Genomic DNA, 12,741 nt, shown 5'->3' with positions numbered 1-12,741 from the left:
AGGTCTGTGAGAGCCAGAAATCTTGCTTGTTTGTAGGTGACCAAATACTTATTTTCCACCATAATATGCAAATAAATTCTTTCCAAATCAGACAATGTGATTGTCTGGATTTGTTTCCACATTTTGTCTCTCATAGTTGAGGTATACCTATGATGAAAATTACAGGCCTCTAATATTCTTAAGTGGGAGAACTTGCACAATTGGTGGCTGACTAAATACTTTTTTGCCCTACTGTATATGTAGTGGCATTTAATTCAACGTGAGCTGCACATTGTAATGACAGTGTTATCACTGATTAGCAACCATGATGCTACAATGTGCAACTTAACTGGTTCTGGTAAGGCTTACTTATTTAGGAAGCTTGATTTCTAAGACTCTGCAGTGCACCTCTTATCTGACCTCTTATCTGTGTGGCTGTGAATAGCTAATAACATATACTCTTTGTTCATGTGTGCCATAAATATAATATTGTGCTCACTCTAGTGGAGTTATTTAAGAGTCAGCACTAATTGTCTGAAATGCAAGTCTGTCAAAAGCACTGAGATAAGGATGCTGCAGAAGCTTAGATACAAGTAATCATAGAGGTAAAAGTATATTAATATAATAGTGTTGATTATGCAAAACTGGGGAATGGTAAATAAATGGTTTATCTATATTTTTCTACAATAACATTTTTTGTGTTGACTGTCCCTTTAACCTGTTAATTATTTTTCAACAGAGGGTTAAAGTTGTCTTAGTATTTGTGTCAGTTGTCAAAGAATTAAGGCTTCTTGAATGGATGCATCAAAGATTTCTCATAAATGTCTCATCTATGAATCAATTGTAGCATTAAATATGGAATATATTATACGATGCTCAATTGGTACTAAGGGGCCCAAAGTATGCCAATAAAATATCCCTCACACCATTACTAGTGATGTCGCAAATTGTTCGCCGGCGAATAGTTCCCGGCGAACATAGCTTGTTTGCGTTCGCAGCAGCGGGCGAACATATGCGATGTTCGATCCGCCCCCTATTCATCATCATTGAGTAAACTTTGACCCTGTATCTCACAGTCTGCAAACACATTCCAGCCAATCAGCAGCAGACACTCCCTCCCTCCCAGACCCTCCTAGCTCCTGGATAGCAGCCATTTTAGATTAATTCGGAAGCTGCATTGTTAGTGAGAGGAGGGACAGTGTAGCTGCTGGTGATTTTATTGGGAAATTGATAGCTAGGCTAGTGTATTCAGTGTCCTAAAGGACTCATCTGATATCTGCTATAAGGACAGCACCCCAAAAAGCCCTTTTTAGGGGTAGAACATCATTTTTAAAAAAAAAAAAATTCCCTGGGTAATCTAATTGCAGTTGCTTGCCTGCCAAGCCACTTGCCCAGTGCCACCACTCATATCTGGTGTAACAGTAGTATAAATAATTAAAAAAAACAAAAACTTTTTTGACTGTGAAACATCAGTCTGCTAGTGTAATCTAATTGCAGTTGCCTGCCTGCCAGTGTGTGTGCCAGGCCCACTTGCCCAGTGCCACCACTCATATCTGGTGTAACAGTAGAGTAAATAATTTTAAAATAAACTTTTTTGACTGTGAAACATCAGTCTGCTAGTGTAATCTAATTGCAGTTGCCTGCCTGCTAGCATGTGTGCCAGGTCCACTTGCCTAGTGCCACCACTCCTATCTGGTGTAACAGTAGTGTAAATAAAAACTTTTTTGACTGTGAAACATCAGTCTGCTAGTGTAATCTAATTGCAGTTGCCTGCCTGCCTGCCAGCGTGTGTGCCAGGCCCACTTGCCCAGTGCCACCACTCATATCTGGTGTAACAGTAGTGTAAATAATTAAAAAAAAAAACTTTTTTGACTGTGAAACATCAGTCTGCTAGTGTAATCTAATTGCAGTTGCCTGCCTGCCAGCGTGTGTGCCAGGCCCACTTGCCCAGTGCCACCACTCATATCTGGTGTAACAGTAGTGTAAATAATTTAAAAAAAAAAACTTTTTTGACTGTGAAACATCAGTCTGCTAGTGTAATCTAATTGCACTTGCCTGCCTGCTAGCGTGTGTGCCAGGCCCAGTGCCACCACTCATATCTGGTGTAACGGTAGTGTAAATAATTAAAAAAAAAAACTTTTTTGACTATGAAACATCAGTCTGCTAGTGTATTTATTGCAGGTGATTTATGCCCTTTATGGATTAAAACCAGACTCTGCATCAACTATGTAATTTTCCGTGGGAGTTTTGCCATGGATCCCCCTCCGGCATGCCACAGTCCAGGTGTTAGTACCCTTAAAAAATCTTTTCCATCACTATTGTGGCCAGAAAGAGTCCCTGTGGGTTTTAAAATTTGCCTGCCTATTGAAGTCAATGGCAGTTCGCCGGTTCGCCAACAGTTGCGGACGTTCGCGTTCGCCGTTCGCAAATGGAAAATTTTAAGTTTGCGACATCACTAACCATTACACCACCAGCCTGAACTGTTGATACAATGCAGGATGGATCCATGCTTTCATGTTGTTTTATGCCAAATTCTGACCCTACCATCTGAATGTTGCAGCTGAAATCGAGACTCATCAGACCAGGCAACATTTTTCCAATCTTCTATTATCCAATTTTGGTGAGCCTGTGTGAATTGTAGCCTCAGTTTCCTGTTCTTAGCTGGCAGGAGTGGCACCCGGTGTGGTCTTCTGCTAATGTAGCCCACCTGCTCCAAGGTTAGCTGTGCTGTGCGTTCAGAGATGGTATTCTGCATACCTTGGTTGTAACAAGTTGTTATTTTAATTACTGTTGCATTTCTATCATCTCGAACCAGTCTGAAAATTCTCCTCTGACATCAACAAGGCATTTTCCTACGTACAGCTGTCGCTCACTGGATATTTTCTCTTTTTCAGACCTTTCTCTGTAAACCCTAGAGATGGTTGTGCGTGAAAATCCCAGTAAATCAGCATTTTTTTTAAATACTCAGACCAGCCCGCCTGTCACCAACAACCATGCCACGTTCCAAGTCACTTAAATCCCCTTTCTTCTCCATTATGAAGCTGGGTTTGAACTTCAGCAAGTTGTGTTCACCACGTCTAGATGCCTAAATGCATTGAGTTGCTGCCATGTAATTGGCTCATTAGCAATTTGTGTTACCAAGCAATTGAACAGGTGTACCTAATAAAGTGGCCGGTGAGTGTAGATCATTCTTTATATTTACCATAACAAATTAAGGTAAACTACCTTGAACTGCAAATTAACTTCCATCATACAAATTCAGACTAAGGGGCCCATTTATCAAGCTCCGAATGGAGCTTGTGGGCCCATGTTTCTGGGGAGTCTTCAGACTCGCCAGAAACACCAGTTATGAAGCAGCTCCATAACCCTGTCCCCCTGCTCTGATGAGGCGGACAGGAATCGCTGGAAATCAACCGATCGAGTATGATCGGGTTGATTGACACCTCCCTGCTGGTGGCCGATTGGCCGCGAGTCAGCTGGGGGCGGCGTTGCACCAGCAGCTCTTGTGAGCTGCTGGTGCAATGTTAAATGCGGAGAGCGTATTGCTCTCCGCATTTAGCGAGGTCTTGCGGACCTGATCCCCACTGTCGGATCAGGTCCCCAAGACCTTTGATAAATAGGCCCCTAAATACCCCAGAGAATGTGAAATCCTTAGTGGATATTATAAATCATTTTAAAAAAATGAAGCTTAGCATAAAGGTTTGCAGGAAAATAACCTTGGCAATTAAAAGGTTGCAGAATTGTTTATTGAAAATATCTGTACAATTGAATTTGACAAACAGCATGATTGTTAAAGAATGTTGTTTTACAGTTTAAGTGTAAAATAAAATGTTTTTGAGCAACTACACATGTATTATTGTGACAAGGTCAAGCTCTAGTTATAAAACCTTTCTTGTAACAAAGGATTCCGATAGCAGCAACCGCTGCAAGAAAGGTGCAGTGGCCAAATAATCTCACTGCTCCTTGCGCAGATGGCAGAATTCTTTCCAAAAATGTTGTAGGGAATGGCAGAGCAGGAACATCCTAGATGAAGAACACAGGTATGCTAGCATTTAATAAAGACATTGAATAAAAGAGTACATACAGAATATCAACAGTATCAATAGATAATAGCTTAGTGCTTAGTTTTAGTTCAGAAAGAAAATATAGGGCCATATTATAAACAGAGAGGTATTTAATGCTCCCGGTTGAGCGCTAACTCAGTTAGAAGTACTTTATTGTGTGCGTCGGGTAGCGCTCATATAACAAGTTGAAAGTAAACTGTTTTCACTCCTCCCATAGAATTCAATGGAGCAAAAAAGTGGGGGGAAAACTAACACCTGATTGCATATTTTCAAGTGCGCTAACCCGACATGAAAATGTGAATATTTCACATATTTCACATTCCAATGTTCTTTACATAGCAGAATATGTTCTATTTATTCATTCATATATTTAGATGAGTATATATAAGCATAGATATATACAGATGTATATAGGAATATATATTTAAAAATGCATAGAACATATTTCCCTATGTAAATAACATTGGAATGTAAAATATTTACAGTAAATACACAGTTAAACACTTTATTAAATATGAATATTGCATAAATATGATTTTTATGTTTTCATCTATATATATGTCTATATGTGTACTTATGTATTTATTTGTTTATATATATATGTTGTTTATATATATAAAATGTCTGTAAATACATACAGTATATACACATTTAAATACATCTGTACACACATATAAACATATATATATATATATATATATATATATATATATATATATATATATATACACACAGACATACATACATACATATACATCTTTCTTCACATAGGGAAATATGTTAAAGCCCTTTCACTGCTTTTTTTTTTCAAACACCTGAGACCTCATATCTTTGAGCCCTTATAACTTTTTTTGTGCAACATTTTTTTAATAATTTTTATTAGATGTTATTATTATGAGGGGAAGTGTACTTTGTAATGTATTTTTGATGTGGTTTGTGACACTTTCTTGTTTCGTGAAACAGTTAACTAGATATCTGAGAATGCGGTAATCATGCTAGCGTAAATCACGATTTTGCTTAAGCATTTACTTTCAACTTGTAATACGAGCAGTAAACCCGACACGTGCAAACACCCGTGATAATCCCCTTTTCGCTTGTGCGTAACTGTTAACGCGCCACTCGTATTCTGGCATCATGTTTTTCTAGGCAGTACCATTACCTTAGTAAGCATGTATATGTTCATTATAGGATGACTTATGATGCCCATTATAGGAACATGGAACCTAAACATTTTCTTTCATTATTCATATAGAGCATAGATTATTAAATAAAGTTCAAATTTACTTTTATTATCAATAAGCCAATGACAAGAAGCATTTCAGTGCAGCCACCATTTAGCAGATAGCTCCTCGCTCCTGATCCTACCTAGGTATTCTTTTCAACAAAGGATACAAAGAGAACTAAAGAAGATAGATAATAGAAGTAATATGGAAAGTTGTTTAAAATTGTGTGCTCTATCTGAATGAAAAGTTTTGAGTTCCATGTTCTTTTACTGGAGCTGAATTAAAATGGGGAAAATTCAAACTGAATAGATCGGATATGTTGATGAATTTTATTAAAAAACACAATTTGTGGAAAACAGTTTTTGGATGGAGAGGAATATGGTCTGGGTCCATTCCCATTGTAAGGTAACTTAGTAACATAGTAGATGAGGTTGAAAAAAGAGCTTTCAACCTATCGAGTTCAACCTATACAAATCTAAAATACTTACAAAAAGCTCCAGTTAAACTTAAATAATCCCACTAAAAGGTGACCCTGGTATCTATGGTTTACAGAAATAGAGAGGTTAAAAATCTTACAGGCCATGTGATCCCATTGTAAGGTAACTAAGATACTAAGATTTTTCCCAAATCTTGAAAAAAGAGGCTTTTCTTACAGCTTAAATAATCTTGAATGGAGAGTTGGCTTCATAGCAATGATAGGTAAAAACTCATAACAGAATGTGTTTCCAAATCAAACCCAAAAGGAAACTCTCAAAAGCTCTGTCAATCCAACTATACATTAAATATTAAGGAACTGCAGAATGACCCTCAGCAATCCCTTTAAAAGTAACTAAAATATCTGAATGTATGTATCTAAAAATAAATAAAAGGTTGAACCACTTTTATTTATTAAATAAATATTTTTTTCTACTAACCACTGATTCTGGTTCAATTTTCCATATTTCATTTTCTGCAATGAGTCCCAGCTTGAACATTATCTGAAAGTAAAAGACATAAATACTTTACATTAATGATTATGTGTAACTGTGTATCATTATGTTTTCTAAGTATTACCATAATGGTATCAAGATCTATGATAATTGCTTAAAGGGACATAATACCCATTTGCTTAATCATTTAAAAGTGATGCACTATAACTGTAAAATGCTGACAAGAAAATATCACATGAGTATCTCTATAAAAAAAGGAAGATATACCTTATTTATGTTCAGCACACCAGCGTAAGTGCTCTGTGATTATTTTTGCTGATGACAGCAAAAACAAAACAACACCAACCAATCATCTTAATCAGTGGCTAGATCATGCTTTGCTTTACTGTGATCTCATGAGATTTCGCTGACATGTAGAGAGATTTCATAGTTAACTTCCTTAAACTGAGGAGGGAATAAAGTGACTGAACATGCCAGATGCATGCATGCTCCTTGTAAGTCCTGGGACTAGCATCCTGACTGGATGTTTAAACTCCCTTTACAATGGGATGTGGCTACTAAGGAAATTTTGAGGTTAAATATCCTTTTTGGATATCATGTCCCTTTAAATTAACATCTAGAGAATCTTTTAGAAACATCATTCTTTAAATAACTAGTGTTGATTTATGGTATAAAATAAAAAAGTCTCTTTATTCCATAAAGAAAAAGTTAAAACATAACATGAAAACCATAACTGTAGTGATCGGGAATAACACAATCTAACGTGTTTTGGCTACAAGGGCCATAGTTAAATGGTGTTACACTGGGGAAAAAAAACTATTATGTCATTTTTACTGGCTCTTGATTCTGAGGGCTTTATGATCTAAACCTCTCCACTCAGGTGAGATGATCTAAAATTATCCTCCAGCACTGCGAGATCCCTAGTAAAATTCTTAAAAGGCAGATTTTGCTTTACTTCTCCAAAGGGCATACTCTGCATTTCTGTATGTAAAGGATAGACACGCCCAGTGCAATATAGCACTGCATGGCATGACAGTTTTGCTGTAATTGCACTTTATGCTTTCTATATTATATCACTTTACACATCAGATGAAGTTTTTTTTACATTTAAATTTTGCACTTTCTGTTTTGCATTTCATTTTGTAAACAACAGTGTATTTAGGATTGTGATTTTACAAATTCTGACTATGCTTTCACAGTTTCTGTGTAACTTTAAAAGACTAGGATCATATTTATATGTATATTTTAACATTTACATTGCACTTTGTATTTCTTCTTTAAAAATAAAACTGAAAAACTGACAGCTTCAGTTTGTTAGAGAGCTAATATCCTTTTATGGGCCCGATAAGCAAAGATTCTCTAGTATATAAAGAAATTATAGTGCAGATGTCACAGGGGCTGAACTCACGGAATTCTATAAGAAAAGGGGGGGGACCTGGAAGTCCCAGAGAGATAAGAGATGCCTGCCATGGAAACTATTGAAGTTTTCTGGGATACAAAATTTCACAGGGGAGAGAGAAGGTGACAGAAGAACACTTGGGGCTGATATAAAGGCTCACTTTGCATCAATTTGCATCAATTACAAATTAAACTGAAATGTTTTCACTGCAATTTAACTTGCTTTTGCCTGTAGTTAAGTATATATTACTTTTCTGTCAGTTAAATAAGTGTATTGTGATTATTGAGCGAACTTCACCTGCATCCAGTTGGAGAAAAATAATTTCACAAGACTTGTGACAGAGCTTCAGACATATCCTGGGAACTCCCCTGCACAGACCAGGGAACTCCCTTGCCCGTACCACTTTCTGAAGCTCTGTTTTATCTTACAATAGAGAAAATACCAAGTGCAATGTAAGTTGTAAAAGATGCACAGAAATATACAAAGTGTGATTGTAATTTGTTAAAGTAAAACAGAAACTTTCAAAACATAATTAGGGGCATATTTATCAAGCTCCGTATGGAGCTTGATGCCCCATATTTCCGGCAAGCCTTCAGGCTCACCGGAAACACAATTTATAAAGCAGCGGTCTAAAGACCACTGCTCCATAACCTGTCTGCCTGCTCTGAGGCGGCGGACAGATATCAGCAGAAATCAACCAGATCAAATACGATCGGGTTGATTGACACCCCCTGCTAGCAGCTGCGAATCTGCAGGGGGGGGCATTGCATCAGCAGTTCACCAGAACTGCTGGTGCAATGATAAATGCCGATAGCATATGCTGTCGGCATTTATCGATGTACAGCAGACATGATCCGCAATATTGGATCATGTCTGCTCGCAAAATGATAATCCTTAGTATGTTTAAAATCCCTGCTGGATCTAAATTTAAATGTATTAAAATATAAAATAGAAAGTGCAAATATTGAATGGGATAATACTGAAAGGACAAAAGAAGGTGCTGCACGCTCATAAAATAAAACATCCAAATTTATTGCAAAATGTTAAAATCGAAATGGAATAAGGCATACAAAAAGAGTGAGCAGGTGTAAGCAAGACAGACTTACGCGTTTCGGCTTTGCACCGTATTCATAGCCATACTGTCAACTTTACTGGGCACTTATTTAAATCCTTAAAACTCATCTGATTGGATAAAACTCTCACACCTATTTCTCACACATTTCCTTAAATATCAATGGCTGAGAACAACAAGACATGTGAACTAATTACATTGCACAGAACATGAGACCAGAAAAATTGGATATAAAGTTCAAATGTACATACATTAATTTGCAACATTATAGCTACGCTAAACATCAACAACTAATGCGTGTAGAATAGGGAAATATATCATGAATTATACACACCTGTTGAGTGGAAATAACAGATACATGAAATTAGATATATACAATTGCACACACTAAGTTTGTATCAATATATCTAAGCTATACGCCCAAGAATCCTAAATAAATGCAATTTGCGATAAGTCACTAAGGCCTAGATTACGAGTTTTGCGATAGCTGAAAAAGCAACGCTAACAGGTGCTAACACTGCATTTTTACGCCCGCTGCTATTACGAGTCTTGCAGGTTTAGGGGCACCACACACTTTTTTGGCCTTACCGCAAAACGACTTACGTAAACTTCATAAAGTCTTTTTTCTATGGGACTTTTCATACCGCTGGTATTACGAGTCTGTCCTGGGAAGCCAAAAAGTGAGCGATACACCCTAAAACTTCAAGATTTCTACCGCATTTGAAAGTCAGTAGTTATGAGTTTTATGGTACAACGCGGTAACATAAAACTCATAACTAAAGTGCTAAAAAGTACACTAACACCCATAAACTACCTATTAACCCCTAAACTGAGGCCCTCCCGCATTGCAAACACTAAAATACAATTATTAACCCCTAATCTGCCGCTCCAGACATCGCCGCCACCTACATTATGCTTAATAATCCCTAATCTGCTGCCCCCAACATTGCCGACATTTACATTATATTTATTAACTCCTAATTTGCAGCCCCCAATGTCGCTGCAACCTACCTAGACTTATTAACCCCTAATCTGCCGCCCCCGACATCGCTGTCACTATAATAAACATATTAACCCCTAAACCGGCGCACTCCCGCCTTGCAAACATTAGTTTATTATTATTAACCCCTAATCTGCTGTCCCTAACATCGCCGCCACCTACCTACATTTCTATCTATTAGGGGTTAATAAATGTAGGTAGGTGGCGGCGATGTTAGGGACGGCAGATTAGGGGTTAATAATAATAAACTAATGTTTGCGAGGCGGAAATACAATGCAAAAAGTGTAAGTGTAACAAACCTGTCATATCCTACAGTGCTATATTGCACTGTGCTTGTCTCTCCTTCAGATAAAGACATGAGATAGATCTCGCAGTGCTGGAGAGCTCCGCACTTTTTCTTTTAGCATTCCATGAGTTCAGCCCTGAACGGAATAATCTTTGATCATCAGACCCTTAAGTCACATTCGCACTGTTGTGATTGTCACTAACATTGCTGACGTCTTCATTACCAGGCTTTCAAAAATAACTGAGTGATCTTGAGTTCCAAAGGAACCTATTGCAATCTATTTCCATCCTGCAACTGCTAAACCATCTGAATGCCATTTGTATGTTGGCATAATGCGTGCTGGGCACTTTAGCTCAATTGTTATATTTTCATTGTTAAAGGGACACTGTACCCAAATTTTTTATTTTGTAATTCAGAAAGAGCATGCAATTTTAAGTAACTTTCTAATTTACTCCTATTATCAATTTTTCTTCGTTCTCTTGCTATCATTATTTGAAAAAGAAGGCATTTAAGCTTTTTTTTGGTTTTAGTACTCTGGACAGCACTTTTTTATTGGTGGATGAATATATCCACCAATCAGCAAGGACAACCCAGGTTGTTCACCAAAAATGGGCCGGCATCTAAACTTACATTCTTGCATTTCAAATAAAGATACCAAGAGCATGAAGAAAATTTGATAATAGGAGTAAATTAGAAAGCTGCTTAAAATTTCATGCTCAATCTGAATCACGAAAGAAAAATTTTGGGTACAGTGTCCCTTTAATATTTGCCAAGTATTGTTTTTTGCTATGGGTTTCTATTAAAAGAACATATAATATCTTCTTATACTGGATTTTAACAGTACTGAATCTTTTCAAGAGGGTGTGTTTTACAGGGTATGCAACTTTATTATTCAAATCACGTTCACAAAGGTGCAATCCCATTTAGGAGTTTAATAATGTAGGCGCTATCACTGTAAAATGTACTCTCTTGGCCGTGTTTGAACTTGGCTGTACAGACCAATTATTTATAAAGTACAATTGCACATGACATTATAACTAGGTACCTCTCTGGCAGCTCTTTCTCCAGCTTGCACAGCTCCTTCCATGTACCCACTCCATGTAGTAGCAGTTTCGGTTCCAGCAAAGAATATCTTCCCAACAGGTTTACGAATAATACTGCAGCAAAAATATAACTTTATAATTACAGAATAAATAAAAACAAATATAGAACAATATGATGTTGCAATAAACATGTATAACCTCAGTGCTAATTAATATTAAAGGGACAGTGTACACCAATTTTCATTTAACTGTATGTAATAGACACTACTATAAAGAATAATATGCACAGATACTGATAGAAAAATCCAGTATAAAACAGTTTAAAAACTTACTTAGAAGCTCCCAGTTTAGAACTATTGAAAAGGTTAGCTAGAACACCAACTGCAAGTGGTTCTATAGCAAAAAAAAGCAGACACTCCCCCCCCCCTCTTCCTCTGCATATAAAAAGACTCTTTACACAAACAGGAGCAAATTGGAGTAGGTATACATCAGTATTCTCCTAAAACTTTGGGGCTTGGTTAGGAGTCTGAAAATCAGCACAATGTTATTTAAAAATAAGCAAAACTATACTTTTTTAAATAATAAAAAAAAAAGCTCTATAGGCTATGTAAATGGATCATCTACAAGACATGTAGAGTAATTAAGTTACTGAAACACTTAAAGGGACAGTCTAGTCAAAATTAAACTTTCATGATTGAGATAGGGCATGCAATTTTAAACAACTTTCCAATTTTCTTTTATCATCAAATTTGCTTTGTTCTATTGGTGGTATCTTTGAAAAGCTAAACCTAGGTAGGCTCAAAATGATTTCTAAACCGTTGAAAACCGCCTCTTAGCTCAGAGCATTTTAAAAGTTTTTCACAGTAAGACAGTACTAGTTCATGTGTATCATATAGATAACATAATAATACCTGTTATCAGTGCCGCAAGTCGATTAAGTTCGAGCTTGTGCGCTATACCAGTATCCTATTATTATAATTATTATTGTGCTCACTCCCGTGTAGTTATTTAGGAGTCTGCACTGATTAGCTAAACAGCATGTCTGTCAAAAGCAATGAGATAAGGGGGCAGTCAACAGAGGCTTAGATACAAGATAATCACAGAGGTAAAACATATATTAATATAACTGTGTTGGTTAGGCAAAACTGGGGAATGGGGAATAAAGGGATTATATATCTTTTTAAACAATACAAATTCTGGTGTAGACTGTCCCTTTAAGATGGATTCCTTGAAATATAAGTTTAAAGTTTTATTTTTTTATCTTTTCACTATGACTCATTTTTATTTAGTTTTTCTGCACTAAGGCTATAGACGATTTAGGAAAGTCGATATTTTTTTTAAATCTTTTTATTGAGGATTTTGCATGTAACAAACAAAATCAAAAATACAAAGTGCATGCTCTCAAGATGAATATAGATATAAAACAATACAGACAAATGGGTGCGTACACATTTCAGTCTTCATGTCTAAATGCGTATCTTTGAGACCCAAGATGTGATAAACAGAAGGGGTATGGAATTGCTATGTGATAATATATCCTGACAGAGCGTGAACTGTATACATTGTTAAAATAAAATACTCCTAAAAGATATGTATAATACTCGCTCTCAATAACAGTGCAGTTCTAATTTAGTACAGTCACATGTAACATACTGGTGCTTGCACATTTCTGTCCTCATTTTTTAATATATAGCATGTTGGTGCTTGCACATTTCTATCCTAATTTTTTAATATATAGCATGTTGG

At 36.6% G+C, this 12,741-nt stretch overlaps 1 protein-coding gene across 1 annotated transcript in view; it reads right to left on the bottom strand.

Annotated features, from left to right (window-relative positions):
• Positions 1 to 3,703: 3,703 nt before the first annotated feature.
• Positions 3,704 to 12,741, bottom strand: part of LOC128653289 (amine oxidase [flavin-containing] A) — a 75,424-nt gene continuing 66,386 nt past the window's right edge. The window contains exons 13-15 of the mRNA XM_053706493.1: positions 10,998 to 11,109; positions 6,181 to 6,243; positions 3,704 to 4,002 (exon numbers count right to left, since the gene is read on the bottom strand). Of these exons, the coding sequence (XP_053562468.1) occupies positions 3,847 to 4,002; positions 6,181 to 6,243; positions 10,998 to 11,109 (331 nt within the window). The 3' untranslated portion in view covers positions 3,704 to 3,846. The remainder of the gene's footprint in view (positions 4,003 to 6,180; positions 6,244 to 10,997; positions 11,110 to 12,741) is intronic.

Source organism: Bombina bombina, chromosome 3 (assembly GCF_027579735.1).
Source record: "Bombina bombina isolate aBomBom1 chromosome 3, aBomBom1.pri, whole genome shotgun sequence".
Taxonomy (NCBI): Eukaryota; Metazoa; Chordata; class Amphibia; order Anura; family Bombinatoridae; genus Bombina; species Bombina bombina.
Note: the sequence above shows the minus strand (reverse complement) of the source record. Positions and strands in the feature narration are given on the sequence as shown.